Source organism: Trichechus manatus, unplaced genomic scaffold (genome assembly GCF_000243295.1).
Source record: "Trichechus manatus latirostris isolate Lorelei unplaced genomic scaffold, TriManLat1.0 scaffold00016, whole genome shotgun sequence".
Taxonomy (NCBI): domain Eukaryota; kingdom Metazoa; phylum Chordata; class Mammalia; order Sirenia; family Trichechidae; genus Trichechus; species Trichechus manatus.
The window spans coordinates 21560666-21578972 of record NW_004443952.1 but is presented as its reverse complement, the minus strand read 5'-3'; the positions used below and the strand labels follow the sequence as shown (position 1 = coordinate 21578972).

Below are 18307 nucleotides of genomic sequence, written 5' to 3'. Positions count from 1 at the left end.
TGCAGCCTTCATCCCTGTCCAAAATGTCTAATGACCCGCAAGACATCTCCGGTTGGATATTGTGTTACATTACTTCAAATATATGTTCAGAACTCAACTCTCATCATTCCCACCTGAATTAATTGTATTTCCCAACTTTCCTGTTTCTTTAAAAGTGCTGTCATCTTTTACTTGTCTAGAACTGTAGTCATCATCTTTTCCCCTTTCTCCCCTCCCATTCATTTCTTCAATAATATTTCTTCAAAATATTTAACCATGTTTATCTCTAGTTGGCGATTATGGATGATTTTTGTGGATTTTTTTTTTAAAGCTTCTCTGTTATTTTCAAATTCATTTACAGCAAGCATGTGTTACTTAATTTTAAACTTTTATTTATTAAAAAATTCAAATATAGACAAAAGTAGAGAGTAGTATAATGAGCTCCATCACCCAGCTTTAATAATTATCAGCTCACTGTCGATCATATTTGATCTTTAACTTCCCATCTATTTTTTGCCCCCAACTGAATTATTTTGAAGCTAATTCCAGATAACATATCTTTTCATTCATAAATATTTTTAATTTGTATCTCTGAGTGATGAAGAATCTTTTTTATGGAACATAATCACACTACCATTTCCAGTTTTTTAGATGTCATCAAATACCTAATTTGGGTTCAAATTTCTTTAAATGCCTTTTTTTTTTTTTTTAACAATTGGTTATTCAAATTAGGATCCAAAGTCCACACATTGCATTTGGTTAATAGTTCTCTTGAGTCTTTTAAATCTCTAGGTTCCCCCTTTCATTTTTTTTTCCATCTTGCAGTTTATTTGTTGAAGAAACTAGATTGTCCTGTAGAGCTTACCACGTTCCGAATTTTGCTGATTGAATTTTCATAGTATTTCTTAACTTGCTCCTCTGTATTTTCTGAAAACTGGTAGTTAGATATAGAGGTTGGATCTGATTCAGGTTTTATTGTTTTCCTCAAAATACATAGTAGGTATATCGTATGCTTTCTAGTACATCACATCATGAGGCATATGAAATGTTTGATTATCTCTTTTTTTGTGCTGTTAGGGGCAGTGATGAATGTGACTGATGTAGACCATGATTATCAATGGCCACAAAAAATTCAGTGTTAATTAAAACACAGAATAAACAAAAGCAGCAATCATAGTCTGACCAAATCCTTAGTTCTCATTTTCTTTTGTATTTGACACGATTTAGCTTCTTCCCAACGTTTCTTTGTTAAGTAATGTGACCCTGGGCTTTCCTTGGTTTATTCTTATTTCTTTTTTTGTTGTTGTTGTTGAGAATATACAAAGCAAAACATACACCAACTCACCAGTTTCTACATGTACAGTTTAGTGACACTGATGACATGTTTATTCTTATTTCTTAATAGTTATCTTTGTTTCCTTGAACTCTTACTCTTTTTACTGATTTGTATGAAAGTTCTAATTCTGCAAATAGTAATTACTCCTTTAAGTAACCTATCCTGGTGGTAGCTTTCAAGTCTGCATTTTGAGGCTTAAACCTCACCCAGGTCCGTTTATAGGCATGTCCCAAGTTGCAAACATGCACCTTTGGCACAAAGAGCTGGTGCTGCTGTAACCCGAGTTTTCTCTTCCCATTTGTTCAAGCAGCCATCTAGCTGGTGCTGTCATCTGATGATCACCATGGGAACTAGCTGACCCTGCTGGCTTTTCCTCAGCTTCTCTTTTTTTCTTCTTTGTCAGGGGTTAACAAAACTTTGCTCAGAACTCAGTCCTTCTCCTCTATTTCCCTTTTCTTTATCTTTATTCCTCATGATTTAGTTAATTTCACCTCAGGCAGTCCTTTATATGTGCATAGCCTCTTAAGTTCTTCTTCCTTCTGCCTATCTTGTCAGTTACCTCAAGAAAATATTCTTTTCTTCCATCTGCCTCTGTTCCTATTTATTTCTTATGTTTGTGAGCCTTTCAAAATACAGTCGTGGTTAGTAAGTATGCAAATAAGGCTGCTCATGCACCTATATCAAAAAAAAGAAAAGGTACCAGTTTGGACAGAATCAGTTTCTCCATTTTATGAAGAACAAGTTTATAAAAAAACATATCACGAATCTAAATCCTTTTGAAAGGGCCCAGATACTCCCTTCAAATCTTCTGAAAAGTTCCCATCTCCTTCCTTAATCTCTTCTAACAGAATTGCTTTTCTTCAAGTAACCACCTTCAAAATATAAGGGTCATTTTACATCAATTTGGGGTTTTGTTTGTTTGTTTTGCCATTGATTGGAAAGGAAACAGCACATGTTAAGTTTTTATGTGCCAGACACTGTACTAAATTGCTTTAAAAATCTACTATCCTATTTTTTAAATCCTCTTAACAGTTTGCAAAGTAAGGTATTATTCTTGTTGTATTAAAGAAGAAACAGGCTTTTGATTGGTTAAGAAACTTGTCTGAGGTCACACATAGTAACAGCCAGGCTCTGGAGTCCAACCCAGGTTGGAATGACTCCAAGTGTGCATCTTTTACTGAATCAGCTGCCTCCTCGTATTGTTGTAATGCTTTTCTTCTTCACTGTTTTATTATATATATGATTTTCCAGATATTATCCATATTTAACTTGTAGATTAAACAGACTTTTGTGGACCAGCCTAGAAGCCTAGCCAGAACCTTTACCATTATTCCTCTGGGAAAATACATGTCAAATTCATGTATCAGCTTACAAGTAAACTTTCAGAATCTACATTCAGAATCACCTTATCTAAGATTTAGTTCAATCTCCATTCCTTTTCCTCCTTTCTGACATTTCAGTTCCTGCCTCAGCCTCCCCACGTGTCGGTGGTACTGCAATTTTTGATGTTTTTCAAATTTAGAACTTTAGAATCATGGTCACCTTATCTGGTTTCTTTGTGAACTGTATACATAGTCTGTCACTAGAGCTCATCATTTCTTCATTTAAATATGCTTTCAATTTTGTCCCATGATACTCCATTCCCACACGACCACACTAGGCTTTAGATAAGTTCCATTTCCCACTCTTCCTCTCTTCTTTCCTTCGTCTCTCCTTCCAAAAACAACCCTTGAGCACCAACCCTAAGCCAGGCATTTTTCTAGGCACTAAAGAGTCCCAGCTCTGCTACTGTATAAGCTCAAGAAATAAGCCATCTCTGAACTACAGTTTCTTACCTCTAGAGTGGGGTTAATCATGCATGACCTGTCTCAAGAATAGGAGGCTTATTGTGAGGATTTAAAGGATATGTATGCAAAAGTATTTTGAAAAGTATTTTAAGACCAACTGAAAATATAAGAAAATATGAAGGAAATACATACAAATATAAGGTGCCAGCGTATTGCGGTGATGTGATTCAGGATTGATAGTAAAAAGTGATAACCTTTAAATAAATTAATCGTAAATGTTCTGTAATCCAACTGAAACATTCTTACTCTGTTTTGCAGACAATGGTACATGGACTCAGCTCTGGTTGGTATCAGATTATCATGAGCATGGATCTCTTTTTGATTACTTGAATAGATACACAGTTTCTGTGGAAGGAATGATAAAACTCGCTCTGTCCACAGCAAGTGGGCTTGCGCATCTTCACATGGAGATTGTTGGTACCCAAGGTAATTCGTTAAGCAGTCCTATTATTTAAGCATTAAATTCTCGTGAATATAATGTCTTACTAAGAAAATGTTTTTGACAGAATCCAAAGCATAAAAATATTACAAAGCATCTTTTCTAATCATAAAGCCATAAAAGTAGAAATCAATAACAGAAAAAAGCAAGGAAAAGAAAGCAAATACATGGAAACTGAACAATACCTTGCTCAAAAACTACTGGGTTATAGAAGAAATTAAGGACGGAATAAATAAATTCACAGAATCAAATAAGAATGAAAACACATCCTACCAGAACCTTTGTGACACAGCAAAAGCAGTGCTCAAAAGTGAATTTATAGCAATGAATGCACACATCCAAAAAGAGGAAATGGCCAGAATCAAAACATTAACCCTACAACTTGAACAAATAGAAAGAGAGCAACAAAAGAAGACCTCAAGCACCAGAAGAAAGGAAATAATAAGAGTTAGAGCAGAATTAAATGAAATAGAGAATAGAAAAACAATTGAAAGAGTTAACAAGACCAAAAGCTTGTTTTTTGAAAAGATCAACAAAATCCATAAACCACTGGTCAAACTGACAAAAGAAAAACACAAGAAGAAGCAAATAACTCGAATAAGAAATGAGGTGGGCGATATCACAACAGACTCAACTGAAATTAAAAGAGTCGTAACAGAATACTATGAAACATTGTACGCCAACAAATTTGAAAACCTAGAGGAAATGGACAAATTTCTAGAAACTCACTACCTACCTAAACTAACACAAACAAAGGTAGAACAACTAAATAAACCTGTAACAAAAGAAGAGATAGAAAAGGTAAATAAAAAACTCCCAACAAAAAAAAGCCCTGGCCCGGGCAGTTTCACTGGAAGAGTCTACCAAACTTTCAGAGAAGAGTTAACACCACTACTGCTAAAGGTATTTTGGAGCATAGAAAAGGATGGAATACTCCCAAACTCATTCCATGAAGCCAGCATAACCCTGATACCAAAACCAGGTAAAGACACCACAAAAAAAGAAAATTACAGACCAATATCCCTCATGAACATTGACGCAAAAATCCTAAACAAAATTCTAGACAATAGAATTCAACAACATATAAAAAAAATAATTCACCATGACCAAGTGGGATTCACGTAGGGATGGTTCAACATTAGAAAAACTATCAGTGTAATCCGTCACATAAATAAAACAAAAAACAAGAACCACATGATCTTAATTGATGCAAAAAAGGCATTTGACAAAGTCCAAAACCCATTCATGAGAAGAACCCTCAGCAAAATAGGAATAGAAGGGAAATTCCTCAACATAATAAAGGGCATTTATACAAAGCCGCCACCAATATCATCCTAAATAGAGTCTGAAAGCATTCCCCTTGAGAACAGGAACCCGGCAAAGATGCCCTTCATCACTGCTCTTATTCAGCATTGTGCTGGAGGTCCTAGCCAGAGCAGTTAGGCTAGAAAAAGAAATAAAGGGCATCCAAATTGGTAAGTAAGAAGTACAAGTATCCCTATTTGCAGAAGATATGGTCTTATACACAGAAAACCCCAAAGAATCCACAAAGAAAACTACTGGAACTAATAGAAGATTTCAGCAAAGTATCAGGATACAAGACAAACATACAGAAATCAGTTGGATTCCTCTACACCAACAAAGAGAACTTCAAAGAGGAAATCACCAAATCAATACCATTTACAGTAGGCCCCAAGAAGATAAAATACTTAGAAATAAATCTAACCAGAGACGTAAAAGACCTATACAAAGAAAACTATAAGACACTACTGCAAGAAACCAAAAGAGACCTGCATAAGTGGAAAAACATACCCTGCTCATGGATAAAAGACTCAACATTATGCAAATGTCAATTCTACCCAAAGCAATCTACAGATACAGTGCAATCCTGATCCAAATTCCAGTGACATTTTTTAATGAGACAGAGAAGCAAGTCACCAACATCATATGGAAAGGGAAGAGGTCCCGGATAAGTAAAGCATTAGTGAAGAAGAACAAAGTGGTAGGCCTCACACTGCCTGATTTTAGAACCTGTTATACTGCCGTGGTAGTCAAAACAGCCTGGTACTGGTACAACAACAGATACATAGACTGATGGAACAGAATTGAGAATCCAGATGTAAATTCATCCACCTATGAGCAGCTGATATTTGACAAAGGCCCAAAGTTCGTAAATTGGGGAAAAGACAATCTCTTTAACAAATGGTGCTGGTGTAACTGGATGTCCATCTGCAAAAAACTGAATCAAGACCCATACCTCACACCATGTACAAAAACTAACTCAAAATGGATCAAAGACCTAAATATAAAATCTAAAACAATAAAGATTATGGAAAAAAAAATAGGGACAACACTAGGAGCCCTAATACATGGCATAAACAGAATACAAAGCTTTGCTAACAATGCACAAACACCAGAAGAGAAACGAGATAATTGGGAGCTCCTAAAAATCAATCACTTAGGGTCATGAAAAGACTTCACCAAAAGAGTAAAAAGACAGTGTACAGACTGGGAAAAAATTTTTGGCTGTGACATACCTGATCAGGGTCTGAGCTCTAAAATCTACAAGATACTGCAAAACCTCAACAACAAAAAGACTAATAACGCAATTAAAAAATGGGCAAAGGATCTAAACAGGCACTTCACCGAAGAAGACATTCAGACATCTAACATATAAGATGAGGAAATGCTTATGATCATTAGCCATTAGAGAAATGCAAATCAAAACTACAATGAGATACCATCTCACCCCAACAAGGCTAGCATTAATCCAAAAAACACAAAATAGTAAATGTTGGAGATGTTGTGGAGAGACTGGAACACTTATACACTTGGTAGGAATGTAAAATGGTACAACCACTTTGGAAATCAATTTGATGCTTCCTTAAAATCTAGAAATAGAAGTACCATACGATCCAACAATCCCACTTCTTGGATTATATCCTAGAGAAATGAGCTGTCACGTGAATAGATATATGCATACTCATGTTCATTGCAGCACTGTACCTGATAGCAACAACAACAACAACAACAAAACCATTCCCGAAGCCAACTCTTCAGAAAAAGATTAGGCTGGACTATACGACATAAAATGATACTTGTGAAGAGTGTGCTTCTTAATTCAAGTAGATACGTGAGACTAAATGGGCAGCTCCCTCTTCAGAGGCGACATAAGAAGGCAGAAAGGGACAGGAGCTGGTTGAATGGACGTGGGAAATCCAGGGTGGAAAGGAGGAGTGTGCTGTCACATTATAGGGATGGCAACTAGGGTCCCATAACAATGTGTGTATAAATTTTTGTATGAGAAACTAACTTGAGGTATAAACTTAAAGCACAATTAAAAAAAAAAAGTTTTTGAGACACACCATTCTTGTAGCAAAGGAAAGAAAAAGAAGTGGTTCTTAAAGCTTCTGCTCAATGTGATATAGGTAGCCTCCACTCAGATGCCATTGATCAAAGTCACGTGGTGAAGCTTAATGTCATTACGAAAAAACCAAACCGGTTGACTTATAGCGACCTATATGGACAAAGTAGAGCTGCCTCATAGGATTTCCAAGGAGCCGCTGTAGGAGTTTTCAGAGTGATAAGATGGGAGAGGTATTCTAAGTAGAGGGTAAAGGTGTGCATTTGCAGGGACACGAAGAAAGGAATGATCCCATCTTGTTTGGGAAATGGCGAGCTGTTCACCGTGGTTTTGACTTTGGATTGTTTGTCTTCATGGTGGTCAGAAGTTAAATGCAATCTCGGAAAACTTGACCTTATCATTCAAGAAATAGGTTGCCCCTGGATATTGCTTTTTAACAGGGGAGTGCCTGTATAAACCTAGTTTGGGGCAAGTCAGTTAATTGATGTTCTAGGCTCTCAGATTCTCAGTCTGTAAAGTGGGATTTTGGGGAAAATTACATGTCAGGCTCTTTCCAGGCTTTAAGTTCAGTGATTCTATATTGTTTTAAATGTTACTCAATTAAGATGATTTAGAGTTAATAAAAACATTTTAAGATTTCATTTAAAAGAAAAAGGAAATTTTTGTAAGAAGTCTGCCTAATTGGAAATGGTTTAAAATGAGTTTTTAGACAAGAACATTTTATCTTTCTGTTAAAAATCTCAGCTGAAGTTAGGAATCTGGGACTGTTTACAAATTCTCTAGTCATTGTAACAACACTGTGGTATTTTTGTGAGTTCTTAAAAGTAGCATCCGTTGTTGTGATTTTTGGAGGATCTGAGTTTTATTTAGAGCTCAAAGTGAAGAGAGTATATCAAATGCAATGTTAAAGTGGTTTGTAAACGACAGTTTGCTATATAAATGGTATCTAGCCATCAATCAATAATTCTGTTTGAGATAAGGAGACTATATGATATAGTTTTACAGTTGAAAATTAAATAACTTTTAGTCATGAAATTTTTATGGTATGGTTTTATGACATGTATGATATCAGATGCCACAGTTTGCTCTGATTATCCACTTGCTACCTGATGGCTCCCCGACTCTCCGTTTTACTACATATGTGCTATTTCATTTCACATCTTAGCCAGGCTCATCTTTGTAATTATTATTTTTTAAATAACAGCTTTTTTGAGATAAATTCAGATACCATATAATTCACTCGTTTAAAGTATACAATTCAATGGTTTTTAATATATTCAGAGTTGTACAACTATTGCCACAATCAATTTTAGAACATTTTCATCACATCAGAAAGAAATCTCATACATATTAGCAGTCACTCCCCATTTTCACCCAAATCCTCTGCCCTAGGCAGCCACTAATCTATTTCCTGTCTCTATAGATCTCCCTGCTCTGGAGATTTCATATAAATGGAATCATACAATGTGTAATATTTATGACTGGCTTCTTTCACTTAACGTGTTTCCAGTTCATCATTCCGTTTTATGGATGATATCTATTCCATTGTATGGATAAACTACATTTTGTTGACACGTTGATGGATATTTAGGTTGTTTCCTTTTTTTTTTTTTTTAGCTATTTTGGATACTGTATGAGCATTGGTGTACAGATTTTTGTGTAAACATACTTTCTAATTCTCTTGGGTATATACATAGGAGTGGAATTGCTGGATCACATGATAACTATGTTTAACCATTTGAGAAATTGCCAGGCTTTTCCAAAGTGACTACACCATTTTACATTCCCACCAGTGATGTATGTATGAAGGTTCTAATTTTTCCACATTGTTAATTATTATTTTTTAACAGTACTTTTCCTTATGGTTAGTATTAAAGGTAGTACATTTAATACTGAGCACATTCAGTTGATAGAAAAGGGAAGTGATCCAGATACTTGGGTTCCTGGGCTGGAAACATGAGTCTATGACTAGGGTTCCCAAGTCTTTGACTCCTTAGACTTAAGGTTTTTGAACATTATCTTTTGGAGCATCTTATTATATCCATTTTCTTCAAAGAAATGTAATTTTAATGACTTTGGTTATAATGTTTCACTTGAGGTTGAGTTTGGTAATTGCCTAGGTGTTGCCGGTGATGTGGGCTGAAATGCTTTGATACTGGGATGGTGTCATGGATTGAATTGTGTCCCCAAAAAATATCCGTCAAACGTTGGCAAACGTTAGCTACAGAAACCCTACAATGTGGCATCAGTATGAGGACTGACATTCATGATTCACAGTACTGTATGATTGTGTAATCTGATGTGATTTCCTTATGTGTTGTAAACTCTATCACTGTGATGAGGTTATACTGATGAGGTTTACAAGATTAGATAGTGCCTTAATCCAATCTCTTTTGAGATATAAAAGAGAGAAGCGAGCAGAGACATATGGGAACCTCATACCACCAAGAAAGCAGTGCTGGGAGCAGGGCTTGTCCTTTGGACCTGAGGTTCCTGCACAAAGAAGCTCCCAGACCAAGGAAAGACTGATGCCTCACAAGGACCTTCCTCCAGAGCTGACAGAGAGAAAGCCTTCTGGAGCTGATGCCCTGAATTCGGACTTGTAGCCTACTGGACTGTGAGAGAATAAACTTCTCCTTGTTAAAGCCATCCTCTCGTGGTTTTTCTGTTAGAGCAGCACTAGATGACTAAGACAGATGGGAAGAGATGCTTTTGAACTTGAAGGTGAGAGTTGTGCTTGGTATTACCTTTTAACCAATCATGTTTAATTTTTGGTTCTTTAGGAAAACCAGCCATTGCTCATAGAGATTTGAAATCAAAGAATATCTTGGTAAAGAAGAATGGAACTTGCTGTATTGCAGACTTGGGACTGGCAGTAAGACATGATTCAGCCACTGATACAATCGATATTGCTCCAAACCACAGAGTGGGAACAAAAAGGTAGACTTGTTAATTGTTTTGAGTACCTTCTGAAATCAGTGTCTTTTCTTTCTCCTTCTCATTTGTATATGCATATATCTTCTGAGACTCAAATGTGTACCTTATTAGATTGCCCACAGGTAGAAGATCTAATGTTCTTGCCTGCTCTGAAACCAGTTACTTGACTTACAGATGCCTGCTGATGAAAGGTGTCCCTTCCAGAAAATATTGTTAGTTATATTAATTATAATAGCAATGGAATTTAATGTGTACAGTGTACCTACTGTGCACCAAGGATTTTAATAGGTCTTTTACGTATGTTATCTCATTTAATTCCCTCCTCAAATGCTGTGTTGTAGTTAGCCCAACTATTTTCAATTCTCAAAAACATGCCATTCTCTCTTTCTTAGAGTCTTTTGCATGTGCTGTACCCTAGAGCATATTTTCCCCTGTTGTTTCCCTAATTTGTACTCACCCTTCCTTTCATTACAGTGCCTATTACATGGTAGGTCCTCAGTAAATATTTGTCGAATCCATGAATCCTCAAAAGAACCTAACTAGGTAGGTTTCATTGCCACTAACGCACAGATGATGAAACTGCTTCATGGAAGTTAAATAATGGGGCCAATTTCACATGGATGGAAAGCTGACGAGCTAAGATTTGAACCTGGCCTTTCCAGTGTAAAAGCTCTTGCTGTGTGCATAACAGCGTGCTGCCTCAGCGTTTCTTCAAAACTACTGCTTGGGCCTTGGTTAAGGCTATTCATACTGAATTCATGATTTCTGGATTCAACTGGGTCTCTCAGAACTATTGACTAGCTCATGGGTCCAGGACAGTGGTTGCTGCAGGTCTTTGTGGGTCCTGACCTATAATCTTAGGGAGGGTTTTTGAAACTTCAGAAGCTTAATGAGGTTTGCAAACATTAGCTACAGAAACCCAACAATGTGGCATCAGTATGAGGACTGACATTCATTTTTACCTAGTATTGTTTCCCTGGAGTATGTCCCTGTCCTTTCTTTCATCTTGTAGTGAGAAGACTTCTAAATTAAAATATATAATCCCTGCATCATACATGACAAAGCATCATACATGACAATGCAGGTGGTGTATGTTAAGACATTTGTAATAGCCGCAAGTGTCTGTGTGTGTGTCTTTTATTGGAAGCTACAGATCATTGTTTTAGCTTTTCATGGGATTTAGTTGACATAATTAATTTTCAAACCAGTGTAAATATTTAATATTTTTCTTGAGTCTAATGTAATCTCAGTTATGTAATATTGTATGCATGTATCTATATAGAGAGAGAGATGTCTGAAATGATGTTCATCAAAATGTTAACAATGTGGTTGTAATGGGATGATTTTTTTCACTTCTTTGTATTTTAGAACATTTTTTATAATAAGCAAGAATCATATTTTAATAACACTAGAACCATGCTCAAAGGGAAAAATCTTAAAATTAGTTAATTTTGATTTTTTTGATTCTCAGGAGAAAAAATTATGAAACAGTTCAAAAATAATTGTCCTCCATTCCATGAAATAAAGTGTTGACTCCTTTTTTAGGTACATGGCCCCTGAAGTTCTAGATGATTCCATAAATATGAAACACTTTGAATCCTTCAAGCGTGCTGACATCTATGCAATGGGCCTAGTATTTTGGGAAATTGCTCGACGATGTTCCATTGGTGGTAAATTGCTTCCCCCTCTCCAACAATTTGTCTCAAAAAGAAGTTGTTCAAGAATTGCCTTCTTTTTTATTGAATGAAATTACACATAGTCAGCAGTCTGAGGTTATGTTCTACAGGTGATCACTGAGATCACCAGAAAAAATAAAGGAGATAAAACTGTAGTGAGGGAAAATGACATGACATGCAAATGCACAGCTTTATCCTAGTGTCTTCTTTTTCTCTTTCCACTTGAATCTTGGGAAGCATCTGATCCCAGCCTCTTTTATCTTGGAATATAGTTATTTAGAGTGAACTACTGTTTGATGGGCTACCTAGGAAACTGTTTATAGCGTTTATCTGGGTCAAACTGACATTTTTCCCTTGAGAGTGGGACTCTTTGCTACAACTTGATGTTCTTATATCAGGGACTCTTGTTAATTTCTCAAGAGATTGTCTTTGATTTGTACCCAATGGTACATGGTCTCAGAGATGGGCATCTTGTCTGCTTCTCTAACTTTTACTTGTAGTGATTGGTAGGTGTCACATAAATCATTTTAAGCGAGTTCCTGTTTCTTGTTTTTGTGGGAGGTGTTCTTTTTTATCTTGATAGTAGCCATTACATCTAACTTTTAAAAATAAATTTGTTTTAACTTTTAGGTTTAGTTTTAGACCGAACACTTTCAGATGTTACTCGAGAGTCTTTTAGGCTTGGGTGTCCATGCTTGGCAGAGAGACCTGGGACCTCAGGTTTTTGAGGCAGTGAGAGGCAGTGTATATCTCTGCTTTGTAGCAAATATGACCTGTTATTGACAGGTGCAAGTAGACAAAGGAATTTGTACCTCAGATTTGCCTTGTAGAATTCCCATTTCAGTGATAGAGTGTACCCCCTCACCGAGTGAGAAGCTCTCACCACAGAATAAAATCTCTCAATTGCTGTGCAGTGAAGTTCTAGGAGGAAACGTCAGTCTTGTCATCACAGCTCATAGTTAATCATCGTCAAAATAGTCTTTGCTGACCCCCTGGCAACAGATAATTTCAAGGTGTGGACCCAGTGCCCACTCAGGAAGGTGGATTGTTGGTGCAGTTATTGATGAGGTGGAAGAAGGTGTAAGCCCTGTTTTGCTTACCTAACTTAGCAATGGGGCACTGAAATAGGACTCTCAGAAAGTGCTCTTCTCCATCTGGTCAGAGAATGGCTTGGCTTTATCTGAATGCATTTTTCAAAATAGAACTTAATTTTTTTTTTTTTAACCTGTTACAGGAATTCATGAAGATTACCAGCTGCCTTATTATGATCTTGTACCTTCTGATCCATCAGTTGAAGAAATGAGAAAAGTTGTTTGTGAACAGAAGTTAAGGCCAAATATTCCAAACAGATGGCAAAGCTGTGAAGTGAGTTTCTTTTGGATATTACACAATTTTCTAAACTGCTTCTGCTTAGTAAACGGAAACATCATGACTTTTCTTTAAGGAAAACAGCCACAAGAATTCCCCTTTCTTCCTTTCTCATGGCAGTTAAGCCAGTGAATAAAAACAGAATAATCTCGTTTTCATATTGACCAATTTTAAGCACATTGCAAAGGCCACGGAACATTGTTGTTAATCTATCAGAACAGTGTTTAGATCTGCCAACAGAGCCATGGTACCTGCTTTTAAAATGAATGCCCACTCTCCAGCCAGGGTGACCCAGAATAGTGAGATAAGCACTGGACAGGAATTAGGAGACTTGCATTGTAGGCCAGCATGGCTGCCATTTAGTCTCTCACTCTAGGCAGATCACTTCCGTTCTCTAGTTCCTTAACATCCCCCTTTGTAAAATGACGGACTTAGATGGTTGTGAAGGTGGTTCAGATGATTTTGCATTTTATTGATCTGATTGCCCATATGACAACTTACCGGGAATTTTTAGAAGAATACTTCCCAGCAGCATCCAAGCTGCTCTGTTAACTTCACCTCTGACAAAGTTCTTAGAAATGTTTACTTGGTTCTAAATTTAAAGAATTCATTAGAAAAAATTTATTTAACTTGTCCTTAATTGCTAGCTGTTACCATTATAATATTGGTGAGGTGAGGCATTTCCTTACAGCTTTGAAGTTTTGCAGGTTAGGGAGGAATGGAAAACTGGTCACTTCACTAGTTGATTTTACATCTTAATGTAGAACTCCTCAGAGAGCTCCTAGCTACTTCAAACAAAACCATATATCCAGACCCAGGTAAGATGCATATCAGCACGCTCAAAGAATTTGCATATGACATAGTTTAACAAATGAGGGTGGGACCAGATTTTGTCTTTTTAAAATTTGATCTGGATACTGCAGAGTACAGACTTGAAGTATCCATACACTCTTTCAGTAATTAGAGCAGGTTTTTATTAAACAGATGACTTTTAAGAACTAAAGAAGTTAACAGTGAACATTAATAGCACACATGCAGTTTGCAGGTACTATCATGTCTTGCTGAATTAATGTCATCACTGTCATTTTTGTTCTCAATTTGCTTAGTTTTCTATGTATTTATCACTAATTCACTTTTCTTTGGTTGTATAAATCTCTCGATAGTTGAAACACATCAAGAATATGAAACTGATAGAATACCTAAAACGGTCTCTTCCAGAGCCTTCAGACCTGTTCAGTCTGGACTGGTTGCCCTGTCGGCCCACTGTACCATTGTCATTTGGGGACATTTCTCAACTTACATCCTGAGATTCCCATTGCCTCTCTTTTGTGTTGAATCTCCCTTCCTGAATTCTGTAGCTTCCTGTTTCTTGGTTTACTCATTTGCTAACCTATTTCAGGTCTCTGCTCAAATGTTCCCTTGTCAGTGAATTACTCCCTTTCTACCTATTTAAAATAGCGCTGTCCTTCCCTAGCATACTTTATCTCCTTCCCTAGCATTTACAACTATCTGACAATCCATGTGTTTTACTGCTTATTTATTATCTGTCTTACCCCAACGGAAAGTAAGCTTTATGAGGGCAGGGATTTTTGTCTGTTTTGCTCACTGCTATACCCCTAACACCTAGCTAGAGCAGTATCTGGTACATGGTAGGGACAGAATAACTATTTGTTGAGTGAATGTATGTGCTGGGCACTTGGTTCTTTTGATCTGGAAATGAACTTTCATTTCTAGGAAATGTTTCTGAAGTATTTCTTTGGTTTCTTCCCTGCCACTTCTTTATTCCGTTTAACTCCAGATATTTGAATGTTAGAGCTCCTGAACAGATCCTATAATTTTCTTATCTTTTCTCTCCTATTTTTTATTTCTTCATCTTTTTTCACAACTTTCTGGGAAGTTTTTCAACTTTGTCTTCTAGTTCTATGCAGTTTTCTATGTGAGCTATCATATTTTTTTGATTTTTTTTTTTTTTGAACTTTAGATGAAGGTTTACAGAACAAACTAGCTTCTCATTAAACAGTACATATGTTGTTTTATGGCATTGGTTAACAACCCGATTACATGTTAGTACTCTCCCTTCTCGACCTTGGGTTCCCCATTACCAGATTTCCTGTCCCCTCCTGCCTTCTAGTCCTTGCCCCTGGGCTTAGTGTGCCCATTTAGTCTCGTTTTGTCCTGTGAGTCTGTCTTATCTTTGGCTAAAAGGTGAACCTCTGGAGTGACTTCATTACTGGACTAAGAGCTATCATACTTTTAATTTCCAGGATTACCCCTTTGTTCTTTGAATGCCCTTTGTTTGTAGCCTCCTGTTCATTATTAGACATCTAATAGGAAATACAGAGACTGAAATATACATCGGGGGAAAAAAGCAACTTTGGGGAAAAAGTTCTTGGAGAAAAGAAAATGGGAAAATGTAGAGTTTTAAATGATAGAGGCAGTGTTAGTATCTTTCCTCTCTTTGAGGATATTAGTGATAGAGTTTTGACATTTTCTTTTCTCTGTAAGCTTCTGTTGTCTCCAAGTTGTTTTTTCGTGTTTGTTTCAGTTTCTGCATTTCACATTACTGTCCTCAAATGTCTGATCAACCTCATTCTCTTCATACTTAAAAAAAAAGAAGGGCACTGAAAGCTGATAGGAAGCTTTGTGAATGGAGCTTATCGACTGTGATCTTTAGGATAATCTGAGCTGCTTCCTTAAGGAACCACTGATGTCACACTCTTCAGGTCTTTCCTCTTGGGCTGGTCAAATTCCCCAGAGAAGCTGCTTCCAGTCTCCTGTCTGGGAGAGTATGTCCAAGTTGCTGCTGATGTTTGGAGAGAAAGCGTTTAGTGTGTTTTTAGCACAGAACTTCTACCTTCATATTCCCCAGGCCAGAAATCTCTGTTTTACCCTCTCTGAGAGAAAAAACTGTAGCCTTCTGCTGGATGGAGGTAGGGAGCTATGTGAAGTTGAGGAGGGGCAGGTAGCTAGGATTCCAGCTACTGTATAAGCATACTTTAAGCTAATCCTTCTATTTTTAGCCTGAGCTTCATCCCCACAACCAGAGGTACTTGATGCAGCTAATTCCTTGGTTTGGAGGGAGTTTCAGATTCCTTCTTTGCCTTGCCCAGTGCTGGTTTAGGATTTAGCTTTTTTAGGTCTGCTAAGTAAGTTATCTCTGGCCATCTGCTTTCCAGCTGCTGGCACCGTACTCTGTTGATGGAAATCTCGGTCATTTCTGCTCATTTGCTGTTGCAAATAATGCTGAAACAAAAAACCTTGTACATACTTTATTAGAAAAAGAAAATGTGCAGGTAACGGTTCTTATCCAGATGAATGGAAAGTGGTACATGCATTAATTATTTTTCTTTTATTTTGTTATAGGCCTTGAGAGTAATGGCTAAAATTATGAGAGAATGTTGGTATGCCAACGGAGCAGCTAGACTTACAGCTTTGCGGATTAAGAAAACATTATCACAACTCAGTCAACAGGAAGGCATCAAAATGTAATTCTGCAGCTTTGCCTGAACTCTACTTTTTCTTCAGATCTGCTCCTGGGTTTTCATTTGGGAGGTCAATTGTTATACCTCACGGAGAGGGAACAGAAGGATATTGCTTCCGTTTGCAACAGTGTAATAAGGCCAATTAAGAAACCTCCCAGAATTTCTTTGGATCCAGGAAATAGCCATGTGGGTCCTATCTGTGCACTATGAACGCTTCTTTCCCAGGACAGTTACAATATGTTGTGTAGTCTACCTTTATTTTTTATTAACACAAAACTTGTTTTTTTTAAAGATGATTGCTGGTCTTAACTTTAGTAACTCCTTTGTACCGAAGATCATTTTTAATGGTAAAGGAGCTGGATTGCTGAGTTATATAAAATATTTCTTATTTTTAAGGAAAGTGATTTACTCCTGGTTAGTACATTCTCAGGATGCTGAACCACTGAAGAGTTTCCTTGAATCAGACTTTGAATGTACTGTTCTATAATTTTCAGGATCTTAAAACTAACACATAAAACTCTTATCTTGAGTCTAAAATGACCTCATACAGCAGTGAGGAACATAATTTATGCAATCATATTTTGTATACTATTATTGTTCTTTCACATATTGAGAACATTACATGCCTTCAAAATGGGATTGTACTATACCAGTAAGTGCCACTTCTGTGTTCTTCTCATGGAAATCAGTAGAATTGCTTAAAGCCTGTGTGGTTTAAAACCCAAGTGTCTGAATTCAAAAAGTTTATTTAACTGGGTAATCCAGGCTTTTTCTCTTTTGTTTTTTGGAAGGGTTTTTGTGGTGTGTCATTTGGTATTCCATTTTTAAAATGCCTTTTTCCTACCAAAATGTGCTTAAACCACTGAAGAAATGAAGTGGATTAATTAATATGTTGTTATGGTCACGTTTGAACATTCTCACATCAAGCTTTTCCATTTTAATTGCGCTATCTTAAGAATACTTTTTTTAAAAAAATCAGTGGCACTGTCTAAATACTTACAATACTTTAATAATTTAACATTTGTAGCATACAGACTAATTTTTCTAAAAGGAAAAGTTTGTCTAGCTACTTGTGAAAAGTTGTATGGCATTCTGTAAGCCATTTTTTTCTTTATCTGATCAAAGACAGTGTTATTTTTTTAAAAAATGAATTACACTTAGAATATGGTTAATGTTAAATAATAGACCTCTTTCTAAGAAGGTAAAAGTAATAATTTACTAGATAACAGGTGTGCAAGAGTCACATTGTTCTGTAGGAGTAAATGTTTGGTGGATTCTGTCTTTGTAACTAAGGTTGGAGGTGGTGTGGTTTTGAGGTCTCACTACACTTTGAGAAAGGCAGCTTTTAATTCAGTCTTTCTTCAGTGTGCAGATATTGCAACTACTTAATTTGCATTGTTACATAATGAGTTCATTGCACCCTCAATATTTGGCAGAGGTGGTAGCTAAAGAATATTCTGAATATATGTTTTCCATTTAAAGATGTTTTCAGTCGAATGTTTAAAGCAAACTTGTAGTCTTCTCACATTAAGTTGAACCCAGCTTATAATAACTGGTTTTTACGTCCAGTGCTATAAAGTCTTTGTAGGGTTTTCACAATTTTCAGAGTCCTTTTTATCACTGTGATCTTCTTCTGGGGGAAAATAAAACTATCATAGCTGTGAGGCAAGACTTTGATTTTATAGTGCTATCAATTTCCTGATAAAAGGCTCAGAATAACCCTTATATAGTGTTTTGGTCAGTAAGAAATAGTGGCCTGAGTTGACTGAGTTGCATTCTGATAATGTCTTATCTCTTACACATGGTAAGAATGAATTTGAAAGACTTATTTGATCTTAAAACCAAAGTAATCTTAGAATAAATGACATTACGTAAGAAT

At 36.5% G+C, this 18307-nt stretch overlaps 1 protein-coding gene across 2 annotated transcripts in view; it reads left to right on the top strand.

Moving 5' to 3' along the window:
• TGFBR1 (transforming growth factor beta receptor 1) overlaps positions 1–17542 on the top strand; it is a 56460-nt gene extending 38918 nt beyond the window's left edge. For both annotated transcript variants that reach the window (XM_004372229.2, XM_023727471.1), the window contains exons 5-9: positions 3421–3588; positions 9749–9905; positions 11448–11572; positions 12813–12943; positions 16310–17542. In XM_004372229.2, coding sequence (XP_004372286.1) covers positions 3421–3588; positions 9749–9905; positions 11448–11572; positions 12813–12943; positions 16310–16435 — 707 coding nt within the window. In that variant the 3' untranslated portion in view covers positions 16436–17542. The remainder of the gene's footprint in view (positions 1–3420; positions 3589–9748; positions 9906–11447; positions 11573–12812; positions 12944–16309) is intronic.
• Positions 17543–18307: the final 765 nt, after the last annotated feature.